At 46.1% G+C, this 26,871-nt stretch overlaps 1 protein-coding gene across 2 annotated transcripts in view; it reads left to right on the top strand.

The window, feature by feature from the left end:
- Positions 1–637: 637 nt before the first annotated feature.
- GNAO1 (G protein subunit alpha o1) overlaps positions 638–26,871 on the top strand; it is a 165,746-nt gene continuing 139,512 nt past the window's right edge. For both annotated transcript variants that reach the window (XM_082862766.1, XM_082862765.1), the window contains exons 1-2: positions 638–768; positions 987–1,029. In XM_082862766.1, the coding sequence (XP_082718892.1) occupies positions 651–768; positions 987–1,029 (161 nt within the window). In that variant the 5' untranslated portion in view covers positions 638–650. The remainder of the gene's footprint in view (positions 769–986; positions 1,030–26,871) is intronic.

The following is a 26,871-nucleotide window of genomic DNA, read 5'->3' on the forward strand; positions in this document are numbered from 1 at the left end:
CTCTTCGGTAGGTTCCACCGAGCGATGCTAGTTCTGGGAAACAGCTACGCCGTCTCCCGCTAGAGACCTGCCCCCCGGCTCGGCCCCTTGCCCAGCCCTGCCCAGCGCGCGGGGGTCGGCGAAGGCGCCGCGGACGCACCGACGGCTGAGGAACAGCGATGCAAATACACTAGCAGCACCCCCTAACTCACTCCCTCCACACCCCGCGCCGCCTCCTCCTCCGGCAGCAGCGGCAGAAGGACCCACCCTGCCCCCCACCCCACCCTCCGCCGGCTCCGGCTGCGATTCCTGCCTCGACTATTATTTTATTTATTTTGGGTCGTGCACAAGCCTCAGTGCCTGCAGCTCGCGCCTCCTCGGACCGCGGGCGCCTCCTCCCTCGGCTCCGGAACCCCAGACCCCGGACACCCTCGCCTCGACACCCCCAGAGCCCCGCCAGCTGCCGCGAGTCTCCGCGGCTGGAATCTTGTTAGAGGCTGTCTTTTTTGGGGGTTCTGCTTTCCCGACATTTTTGTTTTCAGCCAAGGGGAGGCTATCGTGATTTTTTCCCCTTTGAGCCCAGGCTCTGCTTTCTGGGGGGGTGGGGGGCGCGCCGAGCCGGGGAGCCGTGCCAGCCGAGTCGTGCGGGCTGTGGCAGGGAAGGGGCCACCATGGGATGTACTCTGAGCGCAGAGGAGCGAGCCGCCCTCGAGCGGAGCAAGGCGATTGAGAAAAACCTCAAAGAGGATGGCATCAGCGCCGCCAAAGACGTGAAATTACTCCTGCTGGGTAAGGACCGGGACTGCCACCCCCATCCCCCGACCCTGGCCACTCTGCACCCCCCCACCAGTCCCCCCTCCACTCGCTCCTGGGGAGACCTGGTCCCCGAGTTGGCACCACCATGTGCCCAGGATCGCCCACTCCCTCGCATGCCTTACCCCCCAACCCCCCACCCCGGTCCCCTAAGCTGACACTCACCAAATTTTCCCCCCTGTCTGTCCCAACAGGGGCTGGAGAATCTGGAAAAAGCACCATTGTGAAGCAGATGAAGTAAGTCCCTGTGGCATTGGGATTTGTACTTTTATTAAGTATAATTTTTTAATAATTTTTATTACCTTGCTCACTTCACATTGCTCTCCAGGCCCGGTTTTTAATTAGTGCACACACGCACACGCATACACACACCTGATTTGACTCCCCTCCCCCAGGCCCTACGTTGGTTCTGGGTCCTCCACCCCAACTCCCAGGGTGGGTGTTTTTTTCTCCGGGCTGGGGTGGAGGGAAGGGGAGCGCCTGTAGTTGTATGAATGACAGTGTCCGCCATATTGATCAGAACATCACATTATTGGCATGATTATGATCATTACTCTTGATTGTGTGGTGTTTCCTGTGTGTCGCTGCGTCTATTTCTATCTCTGTGTCTCTGTATCATTCTGTCTCTATTTCTCTCTTCTCCTTCCTCCACCCCCTACTCCACATCCATAATCCCACTTCCCCCTACTCTTCTCCTGGGGCAGTGATTTTTGAACTTGGCTAAAACATGGAGGGGACCCAGCCCTAGGCTGGGGTGGAGTATCAAGTGTCTGCTGTTCATGGATTTGGTGCTGAATTAGAGGCTGTGGTTTCTGCCCCTCCTCCCCACCCCCAAAGGACGGAGGTTAGGGGAAGGGGCGTGTGGTAGGGGAGGGGGTGGGTGTTCAAGCGAATGTGGCTGGCACAGGTGTATCCAAGGTAGAGGTGGAAGGAGGACCCTGGCTGTGAGGCTGAATGCCCGCTCCTTGCTGCTCCCCCGCCTTTCTCCCCCATCCTCCCAGCCTTTGCTCTCCTGACACTGGCAGTTTTCGTTCACTCTATGGCCTTTATCAATGTATTTATTTACACTCTGCATAGGCTGTGTTCCATGTAATCTACCCACAATGCGGATTTCAGGCCCCACTTGCTGCACCACCCCCTTCTGCCTTAGATATCAGTTTCCCCTCCTAATTAGCTGGGGGTGGATTTGAGTGATGGTTGAAAATTAAAACAAAATGGGATATTCCTTCCCTTCCACACTTTCTCAGTAAGGAGCCTTGCCCCTCCTTCCTACTCCCAGGCTTGATTCTTGCCCCATCCACTCCTGGTTAGCAGTTCCTGGTGAGCCCACAGGCAGCTTTGCTTGGGGAGGGGGTGACCTTAGGAAAGGGGTGCGCGCCCTTGGGCCTCCTAGCCCCGCTGCTTCCGTTGGCCTCTCGGTTCGGGACGGAGGAGTTCGTTAAGACCTTTTAGCGAGGATTCCACGTCGCTTTGCTGTGACACCTTCGTGCACACACAGCTCCTAATTAGGGGTTGCTGTGCAGTAAACAAAAATGATTATTTTTCAACTTGACAGAATAGCCGAAGTTATTGCATCCCGTAGGAAAACAATGGAAAGTAAAAACCCCTTTCGCAGAAAGGTGGGTGGGAGACGAAGCATGCTTGCGGTTTCAGAACCAAGATGCAAAAAAATCTTGCATGTGTAACAGGCATGACAAGCGGGTTCTAGGCGGCGCCATGATGGTAGGGAGTAGCGACTCGGAGACAATTTCTCCCGTCTGCTTGACGTGTTCTTATTTTTGTTCGAGAGCTCCCTGGGGCTTTCTGTGCAGAGGCCCCTTGGCTTGCCGCACCCAAATTATCCACGGGTAATTTGGCCTGGGGCTTCTTTGAAGCTTGTGCAACCCAAATGGATGGGAAGGCGGGGCCTGGGGAATTGCTCGTTGCAACAAGGTGCATGTTGCATCTGCCTGGAGCCCTTGCAGGTCGGTAAGTGCAACCAGCACCACCCCTTTCTCCCTAAAGGGGACGTTTCAAAACTTCAGAACTCTGTAATCTGCAGTGGCAGGCTTGCAGCCCAGTAGAAGCCCCAGCCACCGGAGCTGGGTGAGGTTTCAGGCGCTGCGAGTGGTGGACAGCGCCCAGCCGAGGCTGGAAAAGTCGAGGAGGCTCAGCTTGGTGGCGCTCGGCTCGGCTCGGCGCAGGCTGGGCGCGAGGCTCGGAGGGACTCGGCAGTGTTCGGAGCCGAGCCGGGACCTCGGCGGAGAGAGCCGAGCCTCTTCGAAGGAGGCCGAAGGCATTCGGAAACGCTCGGTTGAGGGAAGCGGGGATGGAAGAGGGGTGTATGCTAGAGTCTGGAAATTAACTTTGCATCCGCCAAAGCACCTCCTTACCTGCTTTTCCTGAACAAGCTCCATAACTTAGGTTGATTTAATAAGAAGTTTAAAAATATATACTGAGTACCCTGAAGGATACCTCGCCTTTTTTATTCAAACAGAGGCACGCTCTCCAAGGAGATAGGCGTGCCATTTTAGAATGAAATTTCCTAATTATGTACTGGGGCAGAAAATCTTAAATGAAGGCTGTATTTAGACTTCTCCGGGAAAGTCTTCTGCGTCTCATATTTGGTTACACAGAGGAGGCGGGGGGGGGGGGGAAATCAAGCGTTAGATATTTCAGATGGTTAAATCAGATGTCCTGGCACTTTCTCTCTTTTCCCTGCACTCCTCCCTTTATCACCTGACAGGACGCCTTTTTGGAGAAAAATAACAGGCAAAATTGAGATTTTGTAGGTAAAACTGTTAGTATATTTTTAAAAATACACCAGTTCTCTTTAGGAAATGAGTTAAGTTTGCTCAAAAGGTGAGACAGAAAGATTTCTGGCCCATGTTAATTTTGCCACAAGGGACCCTAGTGTCCTGTCCTGAAGCATTCATGAATAGCAGCTTTTCCTGTGAGCCCTCCAGCTTGGCTTGAAATAAATCAGATCAGGGCCTTGTGCCAAGCTGGATGCAGGACTTGTTTTATTAACCACAAAATGTGGGATTGGTGTCACTGTATCCTAGTGACAAATTCTTTTGAGCCTTCCCTTGAAGAGGTGATTTTCCAGATTGCCACTTGGGTGAGAGTCACTTGAATCAGGCGAACTGTACTATGGGTGGGGCTGGCCCTGAAAATCTAGGTGGCATTTACAGAACGCAATTTTGGACTTGCCTGGCCAGTACGATTGGTTAACAACCTATCAGACCATACTTACGAGTTAATCAGGATGCTCTTTTATTTCACCCAGGCAGATGAAATTAGAGCGTTCTCTGTGAGTGATGTCCTGTGAGAACTTGATGACTTCCTAATGGGGACTGGGGTTTAATAGCCCAGCCTGTTGCATTGAGAGGAAGAATATTGATATTGAGACATCTCCAGATCCTTTTTAATCAGCATTTCCAGAAGAGCAAAGAGCCACTCCATTCAGCATACATTCTTATCCACATTATGGCGTGCTGATTAGAAGACGGATGGGGCTTCCATATATGCCTGTAGTAACTGAAATTATATTACAAAGGCCTGGCTGGCAGATGCTGTTTAGAACAAAGTGTTAACACCCATACCAGCCTAGGAACATTGCAGGGAAACTGACCTTTGACATTCTTTTGCTTGAAACATGTTGCAGTGGGAAACTTGCATCCATTAAGAGGGCTACATGTTAGACTGTCATTTGAAAAGCGCGATTCTTAATACTTTATTAAAATTTTCATTTGAAAATAGCTTGCTAGGTTTTTTTTCCTTTGTGTATGGATTGTGAACTAGTGTTTGGGAGCTCTGTGTCAGACAATCCAGAACATTTCCGTACTGAGAAATAAACAATGATCATTGAGACGGCAGAATATAATTTTACACATACCATGAGTAATCAGTGACGTTTTATGTGTGACATTTTAAATAATTTTGGTTGTTAGGAGCTCCTGACCTCACCTGTGATACAGCCTCATCATTTTTGCAGTCAATCAGGGGATTCTTTTATTCCAATCAAAATTTTAACAGCAAGTGTTAATTTTATTTAATCACCAAAACCTTCTCAAAGAAATCTCTTAAGGCATTATATATGGAATCAACAGAATCACTTTAAGTGACTTCCCATTCTGAGCAAATAGTGACAACTACTTGGACCGTCTACCTGATGAAAATGTAAAATGAACTGTGGAGTTGCTATGGACACCACAGTTTGTCCTCATTTGAGATGTTGAGTTTTCTGTGATGTCATATTCAGGCTATCTGTTGTCTCTGGAGCATTAAGTGAATTTTTAAGGAGCTAGAGAGTCCGAAGGTGGCAATTGTGGCATGGCTTGCTAGCTGGTAGGCTTTATATAAGTGAACACAGTAAAGTGGAGCACTTTGGATGTGTGTTCCTTTCCAAGGTTCTTGCTGAGTGCCACTGGTAAAACAAAATTTAAGGATTTGGTGAAGACACCATTGCTCATACAAATATCCCAGCCCTTCCAGTAGGATTGGAGTCCAAGGAGAGACCCTACCAGACAGGGAAGACAATCTTAAGATTGCTAAAAGCTGGTGGTTTCCTCCTACCAGCTGACCCTGACTTTGTAATTAGGGTGTTTAGTCTTTGGCTTAGGTTCAGGGCAAGCCTGTGTTCATTCAGCACACTGCTGTTTGGCACCTGCTAAGTGGCAGGCGTGAGAGGAGTTGAACAGCAACTTGCAGCCATTACTCAGTAAAAGTACAGTCGTCTGAAAGGGCGTTTCCTGCACATCCCCAAACGGCCCCATGTTGGGGCAGCGCTCCACTGAGAGCTCCTCGATCTGTGGACTTCTTGTTTCTGCAGTCATCTCTTTGGCTGCTTTGCTCCCCCTCCCTTTCCTCCTGTCTCCATGTTTATTCAAAGGGATGCACCTTGCTCTCTGGAGACAGTGTGAGCGCAAACAGAATGTCAGATCAAGTAGCAGATGAGTTCTTCTTTGCTGATGGATGGTGCTCTCTCCCTCCTTACTGTTCACTGAGCTGTAAATACCAGCAGACCTTCCTGCCAGAAGAGTAGCAAACAGTCCACCTGATCGCCTCAGGAATCAGCTGTGGAATTCTTGAACCTCAGTCACCTGTTGGATTCTGAAATCGAACCCGTGTGCTTATTGAAAGGGTTGTTGCTGATGAGATTAAATGGATGAAGCTTCATGCAGGATTGACAAGACTCCAGAGGAATCCAGAATTTCTAGTCTCTGTGTGGGGCTAGATTAGATTTATAGTGCCCAGAGTCAGAGGACTGTCTTGTTTTTTTAGCACTTGGAACTCCCCAGATTATATCATGCATCTTAGCCACACCTGCTAAAGATAGGACAGGATCACTTATGTTTTTCAGCTTCTCACTGTTAATACTGGAGATTTAATATGAGTAGAATAAGGTCATATTTTTCTGACATGTGCTCAGTCAATCTGGATGCAGGGACTTGGTTCCCTCTCTCCCAGGGTGTTCTAAGTCTCTCATGTCTTACAAAGCTAGACGGACCATTATCGCAAGAGCACATTCTGATCTGAAAGACAGTAGACAAGCTTGGTGAGGAGGTGATTTCAAACTGAAAAAAACATTTTGGAAAGAATTACCCCAAAATATGACACTAGCAAAGAACAACTTTTGATTTTGAAAAAATTTTTAAGATGTGCACGTATGTGTATGTTTACGTACATACTACATGGATTTTAAAATGGTTAGCAGATGCTGTAAGAAGAGCACTTCACCTCACTTTATTGACTGCATCATCATAAAAAGCTTGAAGGTGCTCAAACTGCATTCTAAGAATTTGTTCAAACCGGTATCACATTCTTATATTATTCTATGTTTCTCATTTATGCACAATACTGGTTAGGAAAGAAACCTCCTGAGAAATCAGTCATTAGCATAGCGGAGGAAGGAGGGAAAGGAGCAGTGACCTGTTACTGGTTCAAAGAGATAGGTGGATTCCTATTGGGAGAAGCCGTTTAGCGTGCTTTTAAAACTGAGAGGCAGTTAGCAGCTTGGACTCTGTAACAGGCTGCTTGGCTTTAAATCTTGACTCTACCACTAACTAGAAGTGTGCCCTTAAACAAGTTACTTTCTTGTGCCTCAGTTTCCTTGCCTGTAAAATGGGGCTGATAATAAAAATACCTAACAGGCTTGTGAATATTAAGTGATGTAATATATGCAATGCCCTTTTAACAGTTTTCTAGAAATCATTTTACACATGTCAGCTACAGTTGTGATTCCTTTGATTGATTAGTGGGTGTTCCCTTCCCATATGGAGTTCTCAAGTATGTGGGCCTTAGGTTGCCTGAGAGCCAGAAGCGGGGCGCTGTGGTTCACGCTCAGGGCTTCTTCCCCTTGCCTGCTCTGCAGCATCAGTTATATAACTAACTGTGTTGTCATAAGTGATATGACATTTTTGATGGCGCAGCTGCTTCAGCCCAGGAGGTTGGAGTGATATTACAGAGAGTGGGAGAGAGCACTGGACCAGGAGTCGAGATAGGTGGCTCTGCCCCTGCTGCTCTGGGGGCTCCGTTTCCTGGAGTAGTTGGCCCAGGGCTACCCCAAGCTGTTCTAAGTGTTCTAAGTGAGCTGTGAAATTGGGAATTACCTTCATGTTCAGATTCTTGAGGTCTTTGATGCGAGGTTTTAAACATAGAAGAATCAATTCTGGCTCCCTCCTGAGGGGGTAGGGGGTACCCATGAAAGCCCTTTTAAGGCCAAGATAATTGCAGAATAGCAACCTCAACCACAAAGCTTTCTCAGCCAGGAAAGTCCTGAGAGGCATTTAGAGAAAACCACCTCTAACCAAACTTTTCATGCAGATGTGCTTCTCAAACCAAAGAGGAGGATCTGAAAGTATCCTGTGATTGAGAAACAGGATGTTTCTGGGAGGAGGGACCCAGTGACATGTTAAAGGAAGAAGTGGTTTGTCTGTGGCTTCCAGGATGCTTAGAAATGGAGACAGCCCTGACTTCCCCCCTGGATGGGAGGGCTACATAGACAGGAAGGCGCTTGCCCGGGTTCAGGTGCATAAGATCCAGGGAGTTGGGAGATTTGCAGAATAGTTAAAGGGGAGGCTCAGGAGAGCTGTGTTTTAATTTTGGCTCCTTCTCTAACTTGACTTTGGGCAAGTCGTTTAGCCCCTCTGAGCCTCAGTCTTTTCATCTCTTACTTAGGATATGAGCTAGAATTCCTCAGGCCTCTTTCAGGATTCTAGCTCAGTAAATGCAAAGAGAAACCTAGAAGCCTGAAATGCAGGGGGGAATAGTGGGAGTATTTACCGCCCACAGCTTTTATCTGCTGAGCCATCTTTAGTTCTAATTTTCTTTACAGAAAAGAGGAAAAACATTGTGCTTTTCATAGCACCAAAAAATTAAAGTAAAATAAAATCCTGCAAGGCTAATAGTCGGTGCCTTGAATTTGTCCCCCTGCTCGCTTGATTTCTCAACCAAAAATAGAGGAAAGGGAGATAATATATTTAAGGATAGGACTGCATCACCAAGAATTTACCCTGGATTCCCTGCTGATGACTTAGCCAACAGATAGGTTTTCTGTGGAAAATTGTTACTTACGGGAACAACTTCCCCATGCTGTAAAATCAACCTGGGCCACCTGCCTCCAGAGTCTTAGAGCACTAATATTTATTACACAGTGTAAATTAATTAGGTGTTTATGTATCTGTCTCTCTTGCTAGTCTGGGTGCCCCCTCCCTACCAGGTCTCCCTAAAGCAGGAATGGGGGCTTATTTTTGCTCATCATACAGCACTGAGCCCAATGTCTGGCACAAAGGAGGTGCTTAATAAATGTTCATTGAAGAAAAGAGAGAAAGAACTGAGGTGCACAAAGAATGCAAACTCATTTCTACAAAAGACGGAATAATAATATTGAAAGCCTTTGATGGTCATAGACTGTGTTCATCATTTTCAGTCCCATCTGTTATCCTCATTTGTTTCTTCTCATCAACCTATGAGGAAATACAGTCATCAATTCCATCTTACAGATGAGGAAGTGAGGCTCAGAGAAGTTAGGTTAACTGTGTAACTTAACGTCACACAGCTTAGTAAGTGACAGCAATGTATTGAGATCATGATTTGCCTAATTCCAAAACCTATGTCCTTTCCATTCTAACACCACACAGTTCTTACTAGACCACCACTAGTGTGGGCAATAGAGAGCTGGCAGGCCAGGACCCAGTACCCATCAGCAAACAGTATGGCACAAGCCTTGATTGAGGTCAGTGGCTGAGAGAATATCAAGTGGTTGGTTGGGGCCGGGTTCCTTCTGGAGGTGGAGGTGGTGGTCACCATCGTGTATCACATTCATTCTGACGCCGGAGTGGCCCCTAATCTCCATCTGGACAGCTCCTGGAATCATTTTCCATTCCTGCCTCAGAAGTGTGGGCCATTAGTAGGTGGCAACAGAGAGGAGCTGCCACTGGAGGTTTAGGCTTTGGTGGAAGGAAGTGGTCGGAGAAGACTTGGGAAAGACAGGATAGTAGGATATCCATCCATTCAGCCATCCATCCATTAATCCATCTGCTCACCCATAAGCATTTACTGAGCACCTAGTGTGAGCTAGACATATACATGATGCCATGGAAGTAGGGAGGAAGGTCTTAGTCCCTGCTCTTGAGGAACTCAGCCTAATGGGAGGTATGTGTAAAAGACACTTACACCTCAGAGCAGGAACTGCCACGGGGCTGTGGGAGAACAGAGGGCGCCTTCTCTAGGCAGGAACATTGGCCAAGAGAAATGACACGTGGGCTGAGTCTTAAATATGAATGGTAGTTAGCAGGTGGAGAAAAGGAATGCCAGACAGAGGAACCAACATGTAAGAAGGCACTGAGATATGTCACACATGGAACATGCTGGGAATGTGAAGTAATTTGGTTTGATTAGAACACAGTATATAAAAGGAGTGTCAAGAGATGGAGGATAAAAGATGAGACAGAGACCCGGTCGTGAAGGGCCTTGTTATTGTGCCAAAGACTTTGGATTTTATTCTGAGTATAATGAGATGCCACCAAACGGTTTTTTAAAAATTCAAGTATAACTGACATAACATTATATTAGTTTCAGGTGTACAGTGAGAGGATTCGGTATTTGTATATATTGCAAAATGATCACCACAGTAAATCTAGTTAACATCCATCACCATACATAGTTAAAATTTTTTACCTTGTGATGAGAACTTTCAAGAACCAGAGAATTTTAAGGAAATGGGTTGGCAGGATCACTTTGTGCGTTAGGAAGATCACCTATGTGGACTGGAGGAGTCAGGTGCTGAGGTTGGGCGACCAGATGGAAAGTTATTTCTGTGATCCAGGTGGGAAAAGATTAAGAACCAAACTAAAGTGGTGGTAGTGGGAGGTGGGAAAAGGAGATAGATTTAAGAGCTATTTGGGCGGTGCAATAATTGAATTTTTTTGATGATCAACTGGAATGGCATTGAGGAGGAACTACATTTTAAAGGATGTAGACAAAAATGAGTCCAGGATTCCTGGTTTGGGCCACTGGTGGGATGGTAGTGCCGTTCCCTGAGATAGAGAAATGCAGGAGGAAGAGGGAAGGCTTGAGGAGAAGAATGCTGACTTATTTTGGTCATGTTTGGTCATGATTCTTGTGGATCACCCAAGTGGAGATCCCTGGCAGCAGTTGGATATGTGGATGAGGAGATAGGATGCACCTGGGGAGAAGGGTCAATTTGGAATTCTTTGGTGCTCATGGGCAGTGAGAGCCTTGAAAGCTGGGAATCTCACCAGGCTAAGTGAGAAGGGGAGAGAAGGCAGAGGATGCATCTCCCCCGCCGCCCCACAGCTCCAGGAACTGAGAAACATCTAGGGAGGGGAGCCTGTGATGGAAACCAAGAAGGAGTGAGCTAAGAGGCGGAAAAGAAAATCCAAGGCAGAGCAGCATCATGGGAGCCAAGGAAGGAAAGAATTTCAAGAAGGCGAGGAAGTAGTTGAGTCGGATACTGCAAGAGTCAAATAAGATGAAGACTGGCAGGTGACCACTGGGTCTGGAAACTTGTTGGCAACCTTGGCAAGAGCAGTTTCAATAGAGGGATGGGAGAAAAGCCAAACTGCAGTGGGGTTGAGCATGTGGGATTGAGGAAGTTGAGGCCACAAATGGAGTCTCCTGGAAAAGAAACTGGAACTGTAGAAGGAAGAGGGGAGAAGGGGGGAGGGCTCAGGGAGGATTTATTTGACCTCATTTGGCTCCCATGCGGGGACTTGGATCCACTGAGAAGCCGTAAAGAAAGAGTCCAGACCGAGGGAGATGCGGAAGGTATAGGAAAGAGGAAGTGGTAGAAAGAGCAGAGCCCCAAGAGGATGGGCAGGGAGGAGGGGGTGCAGAGTATGGATGGGCAGCTTAATCTGGACATGAATGTGCATCCCCTCCCCTGAGACTGACAGGAAGGCCATAAGCATGGGGTGTGTGTACAGAAATTTGTGGGTGGGATGGTGGGGACAAGAAGTTGGAGTTCTTGCCTTATCGTTTATTCTTCTCTGTGAAGTGGGAAGAATTAAAAAGCAGCTGAGCTTGTTTACCAAACACCAAAGGCTGGTAACCTTTGTTCTATTCAAACCACTCATCCATTTACTCAGTATTTATCTAGCACCTGTTATGTGTTAGGCACTGTTGTAGGTGCTTGGAGATTCGGTGGTGGGCAAGTCAGTCCCAGGGGAATCAGGCAATGACTTCACAAAGAAATAATTGGACATAGTAATTGCAGACTGAAAATTTTTCTGGAGACACACCTTTGCGTGAAGCCTTATACTGATCCCATAGGAATCCAATTCCTGCCCTCAGAGAGTTGGATCAGTTGGGGGAGACAATCAGTGCACAGAAGAGGCAAAACTGGAATTTGATTTGGACAAGGGCTCAGGATTAAGCCTGGAGGCAGTAGGTGGAGAAATGAGAGTTCAGTGGAACTGGGTTGTTCTACTCTGCCCAGATTCCCTCATTCCAGGCTGTCCCCGTGGGGCTGCCATGACTACCCCTGCTGCTTGAAAATAGAAATGGGCATGTGACCCAGGTCTTGCCATTCACAAATTCCCATTCTCCTCGCCATAGTGATCTTTCCAGGGGATGTGGTGTGACTCAGTCCAGGTCGAGCAGAGTCCTTCTCTGGGATTTTATAGTTACTATGAGAAAGGAGCTCTTCATCTGGGATCCCAGAAAGGTCCTCACTGGGTTGGATTGATGAAAGCCCGGAGCTGTCTGTGGCCATGTTTCCACATCTCCATTACTCTGTGCAGGAAGGAAGTTTACCTATTGTGGGAGAGACTTCGGGGGATGAGGGAATGGGGGGAAGAGAGGAGAGAGAGGGGTTTCCAGAAAGACATTTGATGATAATTATTGTATTCTCTGAAGCTGGCTCTATGCACTGAACAGTTACATGAACCAATAAATCCCTTCTTTCACATAAACTAATTTGAGCTGGAATTCTCTCCTTTACAACCAAAATCATCTTAAAAATGGGTAAGGCCTTCCAGGAAGATGAAACAGTATGAGCTGAAGCACAAAAGCAAGACTCAAACATGCAGGGCACCATCATGGGGTAGTGGACAGTCTTATGTAACTGAAGAGTTGGGGTTTGTGGGAATATAAGAAGTGTGGAAAGGAAGAGTGGAGCTGGATTGTAGGCTTCCCTGAGCATTTCACTACGGGGTACACACTGTGAATACATGGTAGGGTGCACTAACCTCCTCCCTACATGGTAGGGTAGTAGAGTGCCAAGTCAGGAGAGCTTGAAGAGGGAGACCAGAGAAGAGGCTCAAGAGCAGAGAGAGATTTCCGTAGTCTGCACTAGAGGATTGCTGTGAAAGGCAATGAGGAATTGGATGGGGGAGAGATTTTAGAGGCAGAATAAGTGAGACCTGGTGTCTAGTTGAATATGGGGAGAAAAGAGTAGATCAGAAGAGTCCTCCCAGTTTTGAACCTGGATTTTGGAGTTTAGTTATGCCGTCAAGTTAGGAAGCATAAGAGCAGGGAGAGGAGTAGCAGAGGGAAGATGGCAAGTCAGACCACAAGCACGAATTTCCCGTCCTTGTAGGATAACTTCCGTGTTCACAATGTTCAGTGGTTTTCTTGGGGAAGAGAGGTCGGGGCTGGAAGGAGAGTAGGGGACTCTTGGCTGTCCTGTGTGGTAAGACCATGAGAGTCAGTGGATGCAGTGCTCCTGGGGTGGGAATGCAGAGGAAGAGGAGAAGGGGTCTCAAGGAAGGATTCCACCCCCACATTGTGGAGGTGAGGCAGGGGAGCCTGCCTTCGATAGACCCAGAGGTAGCTCCAACTGGGAAAAGGGGCTGGAGGTCAGAGGCACAAGAGGAGGCCCTGCCACGTGTGCTTCAGGAAGTTTTGTGTGGCATTGTCCAGTTAGATGAGGACTAAGAAAAGGCTATTGTATTTTGGTGATTGAGGCTATTAGTGGCCTTTAAAAGAGCAGTTTCAGTGGAGGGGAAGGGATAAAAGCCAAATTCAAGAACATTTTAAGGTGGAGATAAGGCTGAACTGGGATTAAGGAAACTTGAGTTCTACCCCAGCTCTGTCCCTATTTAGGTTGGTGGCCCCAGGCAAGTTCCTTAACTTCTCTAGGATTTAGTATCTTTACATATAAAATTAGGAGACTGGACCGAGATCGAGCTATAAGCTTCTGCTCAAGTCTTGAGGTCATAATTTAAGTTTTGCTATCCAGCAAAACAGATGTTCTCGTGGCAAAGGAATTCCCCGCCTTCTCCCTTGGCCACCCCCAACTGAGATAATAAATTATAACAAAATTAAGCTTTCAGAACTCTAGTGCTAATTGAGAGAGAAAACTGGGACATCAGCTCAGGGAACTGTGGACACCAGTGCATGTCGTGTCCACGTGTACCCTTCGCTGAGCGCGTGGGGCCCTGCGAGGCAGGAATTTGTCTCATAATCTCTCAGGATTTACAAGACCAGCGTCCTGTGTGGCTCTTCCCTGGGGAAGAGTGCAAGACAGAATAACCCCTGGGCTCCCCCTGCCTCTCTGAATTCACATGGATAGGAGAAAGAAGGCCCGTGAGCCTGAGCTGGCTGTGTGTGGGAGCTCCAGCCAGGTGGGCAAAGAAGAGTTGAAGGGACCCAGGCCTCAGGAGAGAAACAAGCCTGGCGGCTCCAGAGGGCCAGGATGGGAGAGGCCCTGGCTCTGTGTCCCAGGCACTCTGTGGCCCCATCATTGGGGACTTTGGGGAAGGGATGGTAGAATGGCAGTAGGGAGACCCTGGTTCGGAGTTGTGGCCAGTCCTCCTACCCATTTTTTCCCCCCATGTGCATGCAATATAAGGCCTGTTTCTTCTTTGAATCTTCTTAGAGTTTCAACTACGTGGACCTCACTAGTCCCTACTTCTTTGGCACACGTGTGTTCATTCTGTGAATCCCAATGGAAGCCCAACCATGGGTTGGCGTTATTCTAAGTTTCTAGGAACGGAGCTCTTAATAAGACCTACAAGCTCCCTGCTTATTTTGAGGACCTTACAGCTTTAGAGAAGGGGGATAGACAGTAAACAAGTAAATGAATGAGCAAGGTCATTTCATGTTCTAAAGGAAGAAATAGGGCTCAAACAGTGGGGAGTGGTGAGAGGCGATGAGGGAAAGAAAGCTGGTCAGGAAAGAGCTGAGGAAGAGGGAAGAGCAGATGCAAAGCCTCCTAAGGCAGAAATGAGCAAAAAGGCAGCCAGGGAGGCCGGACCACAGGGAAGGAAAAGTAACGCGAAACGGGATTAAAGAGGCAGGGAGGAGCCACTGTGCAACCCACGGAGAGGCATTTGGGTTTCATTCTGAATGCCATGGGGGCTTAAAACACAGGACGACTTGACCTGGCTTATGTATTAAAAAGATTCCTCTGCATTCTGGAAAAAGCAAAACGATAGGGACAGAAATCACATCACTGGTTTCTAGGGATGGTAGGAGAGAGAGATTGACTACAAAGGGGTAACAAGGGAACTTTTGGAGGTGATAGAAAATATTCTGTCTCTTAATTGGTGGTTACACAACTATTTATGTTTATCAAAACTCATCAAGCTGTATACCCAAAAAGAGTGAATTTACTGTAAGTAAATTATACGTCAGTAAATCTGACTTGTAAAATGTCCATTTTTTAGGAGTTCCCTGGTGGTCCAGTGGTTAGGACTCTGCACTTCCACTGCAAGAGGCATGGGTTCGATCCGTGGTCAGGGAACTAAGATTCTGCATGCCACGCAGCACGGCCAAAAAAAAAAAAAAGTACATTTTTTAATTAAGAAAAAAAATTGCAGTATGCCTTAACAAAATACCTCTGGCTGTGTTGCTGCGTGGCTGGTGGACGAAAGAGCCAGGCTTGCACAGCCCAAGCAGTACACCCACTGCTGGTCTGACAGTTGAGCCTGTGTTGTGTGCTCTTCCTAAAGGCTTCCTTAAATCAGTTTATTGATGTGTGTTCCTAGTTTTCCTGTTCACATAGCTTTCCTTTACAATTGGCTTGAAAGCTCAATGTGGGTAGAAACCATCTGCTTGTTTTGTGTGGGCCCATGGTAGATGCTTATTACATATTATTTTCCTTACCTTTGAATGGCGCTCTAGAGTTTACAGGCTGCTTCTACATTCGTTAATTGCATTGGAGCTTTACTTACAACAGCCTTGTCAGGCCACACAGACGTTCCTGTATCCCCATTTTATAGATGAAAAACTGAGGTGAAAATCAGTGTAGTACTATCAGGAAAGCATGAATTTTGGAGATCTTGGCTTTGCCATTTGTTGGCTGTCGTGTGCTTTGGGAAAAATCACTTCATCGCTCTGAACCTCGGTTTCCTAATCATTAAAAAGAGATTGAAAAAAAATTAAACTCATTGCAGATACACTGTGAGGATTAAATGTGGTAACACAGCTAAAAGCACTTAGCATAATGTTGAAGTTCCCTAAATGGTAGCTATTTGTAGTATTTTTACTATCAGTGAAAAAAGTGATGTATTTAAGGCAATATGGCCAGTACATGATGGAACCAGAGCCTAGTTTTTCTGACTCCAGGTGGGTCTCTCCTTCCATAACATCACTCAGTAGGTTCTGCTGGTTGTCAGTTGATTGGTCTGGAGCTAATTACTTTTTTACCAACTCAGATCCTTCAGTGCAGTCGTTGATTAATTTATATTTGTTGAGCACTCACCATGTGCTCAACACTGTGTAGACACAGGATACAATGGTGAGCCAAGACAGCTCCATGGCTGCCCTTGAGGGCAGAGATGCCCTTAGGTTAATAGGCATTACAGCCAGCTGAGAGGTGGAGGATGCCGAGGGAGCATCTACCTAGGTTTGGGGTTTAGAAAGACTTCTGGAAGAGGTAACATTGAAACTTTTTTTTTTGTAGCAAAAAAGCATTTTTGTGACATAGATTAATACATATGCAAAATGTGCATTAATCTTACATGTTTAGCACGTGTTTAAAAAGCATGCACTCGTGTAAAGAAGGTCCCTAAATATCCCTTCTTGATCGTAGCTCTTTCCCTCACTCCCCACTACCTTGATTTTCATGGTGTTTCCTTGCTTTTCTTTAGAGTTTATCACCTATACATGCATCTTCTTATCAAACAGTTGATTCTTACCTGGTCTTGACCTAATTGGAATCATACTGTTATGTATTAAGTTGCATCTTTCCTTCAACATTGTATTTGTAATATTTATTCAAGTTGTTGTACATAGCTGTAGTTCATTCATTTTTATTGCTATATAGTATTTTATAGCATTCTCTTCTGAATATTTATAATTTTTCTATGGAGCATTCACAAATATTTGTGTATACTCATGAATTTGCCATACATTATTCAGTTCACTGCTATATAGCTATACAGCATTATATACCAGCTCTGACTACCCTGCAATTTATTTATCCATTCTACTGTTGATGTGCCTTTGGGTTATTTTGAGTTTGGGACAATTATGAAGGATGCTGCTCTGAATACCCATGTAGATTTATATCCTGAGGCACATACATTTGTAAATGGTTCTTTGGAGTAGAATTGCTGGGAATCTTCAATTATATTAGATAATGCCACATTGTTTTCCACAGTGGTTTTTCCATGTTACACTCTGCACTAGCAGAGAGAATTCCTGGGTGGTTCTAAATCCTTGCCGATATTTGGTGTTGTGAAACTTCTAAATTTTTGCCAAATTGATGGTGTATCTCATTGTGGTTTTACTTTACGTGCTCTGCTAATGAGGCTGAACAGCTTTTCATATATTGATTGGACATTTTGGATTTCCTTTTCTGTGAGGCACCTGTTCTTTTGTTACTTTTTTACAATTAGGGGGTTTTTCCTCATTAATTTGTAGGAGTTCTTTATATGTTCTGGACAATAGTCCTTTTCCAGTTTTATTCATTATAAATATTACCGTCCTTTGTCCTTTCACTTTGTTAATGATACACTGTGATTTTAAAAAGTTCTTATTTTTATGTTAGATTTTTCAATCTTCCCCTTCTTGGTTAGTGTTTTTTGTGTCCTGTTTAAGAGATCTGTGTTTTACTTTGAGATGGCAAAGGTTATCCTTTTTTTCCCTCTTCAAAAAGCTTTGAAGCTTTTCCCTTTCATATTTAGGTGCTTAATTCACCTGCAGTTGATTCTTATATATGGTGTAAGATAGGGTTCCAGTTTCATTTTTTTTCCTAAATGGATACCCATTTGTCCCAGCACCACTTGTTGAAAAAGAGATTTTTTTTCAGTCACTGTTCTGTAGAACCACCTCTGTCATAAATCAAATGTTTATATACACAGGGACCTGTCTTTTGGCTCTGTGTTCCATTCCATCGGACTCTTGACTCCTAGCTCATTGCCACACTATCTTGATTACTGTAGCTTTATAACAGGTCTGGATATTTGGTTTAGTAAATCCCCCCCCACCTTGGCCATCTTCATGAGTGTTTTGGCTGTTCTCAGTCCTTTGTGTTTGCATGTAAATGTAAAAATCAGTTTATGTCACACACACACACACACACACACACACATACACACACACCACTGCTATTGGGATTTTGAGTAGTATTTCTTTCTAATCTGTTTGGGTAGAATTGATATCTTTACATCTTGAGTCCTCCTGATCTATGAGCATGTTACGTTTCACCACCTATTTAGGTTATCATAATTTTTCCTAAAAATATTTATAATGTTTCCCATAGAGGGCTTATATACTTTCTGTTAAATTTATAGTTGGATACTTGATATTTACAATGGTCTTATAATTGCTCCTTTTTATGAATAGCATTTTTAAAATTTTTATTTTTTGTTGACACTAATAGTTTATTTTTTTAATTGTGGGACAGTTGACTTTAACATTATATTAGTTTCAGGTGTACAACATAATAATTTGATCTTTGTATACATTGTGAAATGATCACCACAATAAGTCTAGTTAACATTCGTCACCATACATAGTTGCAAAAATTTTTTTTTCTTGTGATGAAATCTTTTAAGATCTACTCTCAGTAACTTTCAAATATGCAATAATGAAGTATTACTAACTATAGCCACCATTCTGTACTATAGTCCCTATAAAATAAATGTCCCCATGACTTATTTATTTTATGATTGGAAGTTTGTACCTTTTGACCCTCTTCACCCATTTTGCCCCCCTGCCCCTGGCGGCCACCAGTCTGTTTTCTGTGTCTGAGCTGGGTTGGGGTTTTGTTTTTAGAGAGTCCATGTGTAAGTGAGATCGTATGGTATTTGTCACAACATTTCAGATACTAATTTAACTGTTCTACCGTTGTTGGTATTTCTTGGTCTTGATATTAGATTACTCTTCTAATTTAGACAGATACTCAATTTTAGTGTTATCATCTAAATTGACTTGTGCTAAAAACAGAACGCTCTGAAGGGTGTTCTCATTAAATATTGCCAGCACCCAGAATCTGTACAGTGTACAGAATATCTAGCTTGTTTGCCTCCTCCCTCCCTCCCTTCCTTTGACATAGAACTATTCTCTTTATCCTCTTCCCTTTCCTGAATCCCAAGCTCCCCCTACTCTGCCCCACTCCAGGCAGGAATACAGCTCAACTGACATGCTTTTAGCAGCAACTATAGCAATTCAGGTCTTTTGACTGGAAAGCCTTCCTAAGGTGATGGTATAAGCATTTGAATTGCATTTTGTATCTGTTGCTGGTATATAGAAATACAGTTGATTTTGTGTATTGATTTTGTATTCATCAACCTTATTTAATTTTTATATAAATTCTAATGGTTAATTGTAGATTGTGAGGCCTAGAGAAGGGAGTGAACTGTCCAGGTTCCCATGGCTAGCTAGTACCAGAGCAAGAATGAATGTGCTCCTATTTCTCCCTTGACTTCTCAAGGGAGAATGTTCAGGAAGGGCTGGGGGAAGCCATTTGGGGAGAAGGAAATAACATTTATTGAACACTTATTATTTAAAAATGTTTAATATACATGATCAGCTTAACTCTTACTGGTGGCAGGTTACTGGTTATCCCCATTTTAGAGATGAAGAAAGTGAGACTCAGGTTATCTGAAAGACTTGTTCAGCGTCACACCTTGGTTCATCGCTGAGTGGACATTCCAGAGTTGGAGGAGTCCTGTTGCTCTGTCATACATATACCAGTCAGCACACCTTCTGCGTTCAGGTTTTGAACTCTCTGGGAACTCCTGTCCCCGCCATGCTGTCTCCCAGGGCCCCAGCCCTTGCAGATCTGGGCTGCCGCTAATAAAGCTGTCCTAGCATTTTGGACTCAGGAAGGCCTGCTTATTGTTAGCTCTTGGGTTTCGTTCACCCAAAGTCCCAAGATCATTTCTACCCCTGCCCCCCTACATAGTTCCCTCTCAACCGAGAAAATGAGTTCACAACGTGTTGGGTTCTAGGAACCAAATTAGGTGTTGCCCTGGGCCTCTCGTTTCAGTCCTGACTTGAAAATATGGTTGCGGTTTTACCACCCTGCTTTGTTATACAATGAATTAGAGCGAATTTATGGTTGCCGTCCTTCCCGGCACCCCTTTCCCCCAATCTCTCTGATTGTCAGGAGCTGCCTGCACTCAAGGAGGAGGTTTGCTGTTGCTGGCTGTGCAGAGGAGTTGTGCAATGCTCTGTTTGTGAATGCAGCCCAGCAGTGTTCTATTCAGTGTGACAGCTTCCTACTCTGGAACACACGGCCCTTCGCAGGGTGACTGTAAATTATGCAATCCCAGAGCTAAACAATGAGGAGTAGGGGGGAAAAGGAAGGGACAAGCTGGATTGTAGCCTGGATCTGAAATGTGAGTGTGCGGACTTAGGCTACTTGGCGATTGATGGGAGGAAGGTCTTTAGCAGTTGAGAAAAGCCAGGAAGTCCTGTCACAGTGCTACTTGTGAAAGTGGGTTTTACTTTTTTAAAAATGTAAATGTTCTTTTCAAACTCTGTTTATCAATTCAAGGAGACTTTTAGAAACTAGGAGAGATGTTTACAAAAGAAAGTAGTCATATGGTGTTACCAAAAGTAATTGAGTGCTGAACACAGTATTTAACCTTTGTCCTGGTGACCCCAAGTCATCATTTTTTGTTATTGCTTTGATGCTAAAAATCAGCAGTTCCCCAAAGGGTAATTGATGTGCAGACTGTTTCTGCCCTAGCCCCCCCACCCCCCAGTGGTCCTGGAATGCAATTCATTCTGCTTTGATATGCTTTATGTAACTTTCCGGTCTCTTCACTTGCTGTCATCTGTCACATCTTGCTCTTTCAGTGTTCCTACCTCATACGTCATTCCCCTTCTCTTCTTCTACTCTGAATCTGCAGTGGCCTGGAAAACAAAATGACTGGCTTTGTCACAATAGTGTGTAGGGCAAGAATAAATAGGATATAAGCGAGGACCTGAGGAACTCTTGTAAAGTAGAGTACTTGTGCTTTGGTGCCTGTACCTGGACTTTCTGCGTTTCTGCTTACTTATGACATGGGATTAAGTATGTAAAAATGAATTGGCAACCGTGAAATGCTGTATAAATGTAAGTGATGGTGACAAGGTTGCTCTTGTTGTGCAATCTGCTGCTCAGAGTTCTTCGTTGTCCTTTATGACTCCTGGCAAGGTTTCGATTCACAGAAATTGCTGGACATGTGGCTTCCAGATAAGAGTGATGCACTGTCATTTGTCACAAATGTTGTTGGCCTGACTTTAGCAGCAAGGAGGCTGGTATGAAGAATCTCTGTAGCAGAAGGGCTCTGCTTGGCCCTTTCTGTAAAATGGCATGGGTGTACCGCACATGGTCAGGCTGCATGACAGGGTTCCTGGGGACCCCTCCCCAATGGTGGGCACCAAGGATGTCTGCTCACCTGCACGAGAACTTAAGGTCACTCAGCAAAGCCAGGCTGGATGCACTTGATACTTTTTGGTCAAGACCTGCACTAGCAATTCTTCCAGGAAAGAGGGAATGTGAATTTGGCTATTTTCAGATGTTTATAGTCTTTGCACTGAAGTGTTTGAAACCCTTTGGTTAAAAAGCTTTCCACCAACATTATTGTTCATTCATTTTTTCACTCTTCAGGTATTTATTGAGGTCCTACCGTGTAGGAAAGGGGGATTAAAGAATGCAGAGGGGATGCTACAGTTTTTCAAAGTGGTCAGGGAAGGCCACACCAGAAGATGAAACTGGAGCAAAGACTTGATGGAGGTGAAGGAGCCAGCTGTGTACATTGGGGAAAGAGTCTTGTAGGCAGAGGGAACAGAAAGCACGAAGGCGCGAAGTCCTGCTCCCGTGAGCCTAGCAGAGCATGCTGCGCGTGGGCTGTTTACAGAGAAGCAGCTTGGGCTGGAGGGTGCCACGCCTGCCTTGGTGTCAGCCCTGCCTGGTTGGAATCCTGGCTGTGCCACCTTCCAGTGAGTAGGTTTGAGGAATGTATGAAGCAGAGTAGAAAATAGTTGGCCCAGCACTAGGCACGTAATAATAATTATGGTTGTTATTCTTTACCAGTTGGCAAACATTTGATATGTGTAGGACTTGTTTCCTCATCTAGGCTGTAACCCTCCTGTGGAGGGACTCCCAATTCCTATTCTGTTCTACCCCACAAGCCAAATAGGTCCATGGTGCACAGTGATAATGCGGGGCAAACTTACACCATAAGTAGAGCAAACCATTTACGCTGTCATGGGTTTACTCATAAATTGACTGTTGGGTGGGGAAGAAGTTTTCGCAGGGCTTATGTGAAACTCCACTATACGTATTTGATATGTATATTTGTGTACGTGGGTCCCCAGTGGATTAAGAATGGCTGAGCGTATGAAACCACAGCTTTTTATTGAGCGCTGTTGAGAGGGAAGGGCCTTGCTGCCCGTGCTCCTGTGCAGGAGACTTCCATCTCTGGTTGTCCCACCTCCTCTCTCCATAGCCTAGGCCTGTCCCTCTTCTCCCTTTTCCTACAGATCTTGGAATTTTCAATTCCTTCCCACGGGTGCTAGGGCCAGGTCCAAGCAGTAGAGGAGTTCGCGGCAGGGCTGCAGTGCTAAGCCCTTCCTTCCTACACTAGGGGCAAAAAATCTAAGAGAAATAACATCTTGATCTAGGCAGCGGTTACACAGGTTATACATCTATAAAAATCTATTGAGCTGTACACCTAAGATTTATATGTCTTACTATGTGTAAGTTATATCTCAGTTTCTTAAAAGGTAATAATAGTGTGTTTTGTTAAGCAAAAGAAGGTCCAGAAAATTAAGCAACGCTCCTCTGAGTCTATGAGCCTCAGGAGAGTCTGATTCTGTGGGGAGCAGGGAACAGTGGTCCGTGGGGAGATATTCGAGTCCTCAGAAGAGAAAGGCATGCCCCACACAGCCTAGTTTTCCCTACTTAGCTGCTAGCATCAGCCATCTGTGAACCTCCCTCATCCCCCACATTTGCAGCTGGGAGTACAGGACTGGCAGGAGATGCCCCAGCACCCACTTTAGATGCCCTGAACTGCCAGCATGTGAGTTCACAGCCACAGTCCTCTCGCCTGCACAAACCTGCCTGCCATTGTGAAGTGCAGGCGCTCAAGTCCTATCTCTGCTGCTTGCCAGGTGAGGAATCAGCAAGTCCTAACCTTCTCTGAGCCTCACGTGGGATGGCGGGTTATCCCCTGTAAAATGGTGATAAGACCTGTGTTATCAGTCTCATATGGTTGCCAGGAGTAGCAGATGAGATCATGGAAGTGAAAGTCTCATATAAACTATCAACAAAGTGGACTCCCAAGCCCAGCTTCTTCCCCCGGGTTTTGAGGGCAGTAAAGCCCAGTGGTTCAGTGTGCAGGCGCTAGAGGCAGACTGGCCTGCCTGGCCCTGCCACTTACTAGCTGCGTGACCTTGGCAAGCTGTTTACCCTCCTGTTGCCTCAGTTTCCTCAGTTGCAAAATGGGAATGATGGCAGCACTTGCCCCACAGCTTTGAACTAGGGATTGGATGAGGAAGTCCAGGTAAAAAGCACTTGGCTCAGGGCTCAGTTATGCAGCTTGTGTTACCATGGGCAAGGCTCTCTGCTAAACCTTGAGAGGACATCTCTATTGGACAGAAACCGGAAAAAAACAAAAGCAAAAACAGAACAGGTCTTATTTGAATATAACTGCTTCATGAACTAGCTATATTTTCCATGACTGGGTGCTTGAGATTGATTATTTGCTGTATTTGGGAAGTTTTCCATCCTGAAACCTTTAAGCTTTCGAGTTTACCTAATACATAGAGGTCCCCTGTGACATGTCCTTGCCTTTAGGAGTTTTTCTGCAGCATCAATTGTGAGCTCTCTGATTTACGATTCAGCGAAAAAGTGACAGACTGGATATTCTTGTTCAATTCAAAGTGATTGCTGCATAGTCATTTTTAACAGGACACCAGATTTAGCTAAACACTTGCAGTAAGGTAGTATGAATATTCAGTTCAGTATGCTGTCTATACAGGCCTGAGCCTCTGTGGCTTTTTGTCGTGAGCCCGGATTCTAAAAACTCATACACAGCTGACATAATGGCTTCTGTGTTGCCTGAGGGGCAAGAGACCTCTGTCATTAGAGTCAAGCATTGACCCTTCCTTCACCCAGTTTTGAAGTGAGTATTTGTAAAGCCCCGGGCTGGAAACTGTAGGAAAATGCAGAGAAGGAGTAAGAAGGCCGATTCATTGAAGGCCTGCCAAGTGCCAGGTGTTTTATATGCATTAAGATTATTTAGTCATCAGACATTACACCGGGAGTTAGGTATTATGACTCCCTTTTTACAGACAAAAAAACTAAAGCAAGGTTAAGTCAGCTGTCCAGGGTCACTGTCTTGGGGTGTAGCCAGGAGGTGATCTCGAGAGCTTTCCTAGGACCCTTGGTTGCACTGTTCTAGGGGTGCCATTCCCATTGTGTTATGTATGACTGACACCCCAGGATCTTATTCCTGAGTAGCTTAAAAATCAAGTAGGAGAGATACAACATACAAGGAAGTTAACAACGCATGATGAAGTTCGATAAGGAGCAGAGAACGAGCTCTGTATGTTCCGTGGAGGGAAGAGGCCCTTACTGAGGTGGAGGCAGGGTGGGTGCCAAAAAACTCGTAATCTGAAATCAGTTCTGTTGTGCTTTGCATTTTGTTCAGGTGTGTATTTCTGATATTTTCGGAATTGCCAAAAACAATTATCAAGCTGTGCCTGGCCCCAGGTGGGCTAGGAAGTCCTCTCAAATGTTCCACTCCTTCATTTCCTCCCTGCCCTTTGCCGGAGATGGAAGATGCCCCGCTGTACTGAGTAGAGCCGCTCTCCCCTGAAACTGGATGCCCGACTGGCACACACTTTCTTGAGCAAGGAGGTGATTTGTATGTGGGCCTCAAATGTCTTTCCTGGTTGGTGGGGATGGACCATCACCCACCCTTTGGGTTCTTCCAGGGCTGTGAGTGGTAGGGAAGGGTAGGAAATGAGGTACCAACGTCAGTGGAGAAATCAGAAGCAGAGCATTAATGTTCTACGGCAGTTAAGTTTGGCAAGAAAGGTCCCAGCATAAAACTGCACAAAATGAGAGATGATGAGACCTGATGGTGAACTAGGGGCCCAGCCATGCTATCCACCGTGATAACTGAATCCACGAGCCAGCTTAAGAAGGGCATTTGCTTTGCTCCCAAGACAGCTCAGCAGTGACTTGCCGACTCCCTGTGGCCTGATTCCCTAGGACAGCCTCCAGGTTCTGCATGATCTGGCCCCTGCCTACCCCTCCAGGCTCTTCCCTTGCCGGTCGCCTTGCCTCCTTCTGTGCTTGAACCACACTGATCTTTCTTCAGTTTCTGAAACAGACTCTGTGTGCTCTCTTTTATCATCAGGCCTTTGTCCATGCTGGGCCCTATTCATGGAGCCCTTTTTACCCACTCTTTGCCTGCCCAAATCCCACTCACCATCCAGGCCTCAGCAGAGATGTCACTTCACAGAAGCCTTCTCTGAACCCTAGGCCACTGGCATTTCCATTGCACATTGTACAGACCGACCCACTGCTCCTTCTGTTATCTTTCTATGGTTGGTGTGCACCCACACCATTTTTAAAATGTGAAAGACACCGCTTTGAGGGAATGTGCAGAGTTGGAGCCATTCCTTGCGTCCACCCCCAGCCACACCTCTGAGCTGACCCACTCCAGAGAGCAGTCACTCAACCCTTGGGTCACTGTGGGCCATGACCACCTAATGTCAAGGCCTCAGTTGCTGGTGGAGATGTGGTGGACTCGGGGAGGGTACTGCTGCCCGATCACCACAGCGTTCCCATCCCATGGGATCTTGAGTTGAAACACCACATTGGGTTAAGATCTGCTATGATTTATCCTTCCTATTCCCCTGCCTTCCTGGAGCTCCAGAGACCTTCTGGCAGTGAGTTCTCACCTAACCTTCCCCTCTCTGGCAAGACCCCAACTTAGGGAGGAGGTTCTTGTGTGGTTCAGAAGCCAGTCAGTCTTGGAAAGCTGAGGTGCCCCATCGCATCTCTGTTCTTGCTTCCACTTTCTCACAGCAAAAGGCTTCCTGAGGGGCCCTTGAGTTGGTCAGAGCATCATGACTGCAGTTGCCTTCCAGAAAACCGGAGGTCTTTAAAGACTTTTTTGTGTGTCAGATAATAAGAGATCTTTCCTTCTCCCACCCCATGCCCCATCCCCCATCCCCCAGATAAAGATACTAATACACAAAGAGGAAACTTAACTTTTCCTAGGTCAAGGAACATACCACAAGTTAAGACTTGAACCAACATATCTTGACCATTGATGCAGGCCCTTGTCCATTGCCACTTTCTGCTTTTTGTGTGGCTCTGTCATGGCTCTGACTTCCTCTGTTCTCCAGAAGAATCCTGAAGCCCCCAGCCTGTGAAATAGCCCCTGAGAGAGAAGCATCTGGAGGTGTGTACCAAAGGACCCAGAGCAGCAGGAAAACCTACCGCATGGCTCCTGTCAGTAGGGTAGGCCTTGGTGCCTTGGGCCCTCCAAGGCCTGAGAATTTGATTTTCTGGAACTAGAGGAGGTCAGTCCAGATATCCAATAGAACAGAGGAAATGTTTATGTCATCTTGATGCTGAGAAACAATAGGACTGGAATGGTAGCCCCAGAAACACAACAGGAAAGGCAGAAGATGACAAAGCTCCCCATAGCTCCTTGGACAGCCATGCAGGACAGATGGCTCTGGCCTCTTTTTGCCGGTAAACTGAAGTTGGAGGCAGACCTGGGACCAGAACTGTAGGCCTCCTAGCCTGGGGGTCTGCCGTCATATCCACCTGCCTGCAAAAATTCACCCTCACCTCCCCCAGGCACCCTTTCCTCCCCCCATGAAGAAATCACCTCGGAGGGTGCTTTCTAAATCATTCTTTTAAAAATCATTTACTGGGACTTCCCTGGTGGTGCAGTGGTTAAGAATCTGCCTGCCAATGCAGGGGACACAGGTTCGGTCCCTGGTCCGGGAAGATCCCGCATGCCACGGAGAAACTAAGCCCGTGCACCACAACTACTGAGCCCTCGTGCCACAACTGCTGAAGCCTGCGCACCTAGAGCCCGTGCTCCGTGACAAGAGAAGCCACCGCAATGAGAAGCCCGCGCACCGCAACAAAAAGTAGCCCCCGCTCGCCGCAACTAGAGAAAGCTCGTGTGCAGCAACGAAGCCCCAACACAGCCAAAA

The sequence above is a fragment of the Leucopleurus acutus genome (genome assembly GCF_964270905.1).
Source record: "Leucopleurus acutus genome assembly, chromosome: 20".
NCBI classification, from domain to species: Eukaryota; Metazoa; Chordata; class Mammalia; order Artiodactyla; family Delphinidae; genus Leucopleurus; species Leucopleurus acutus.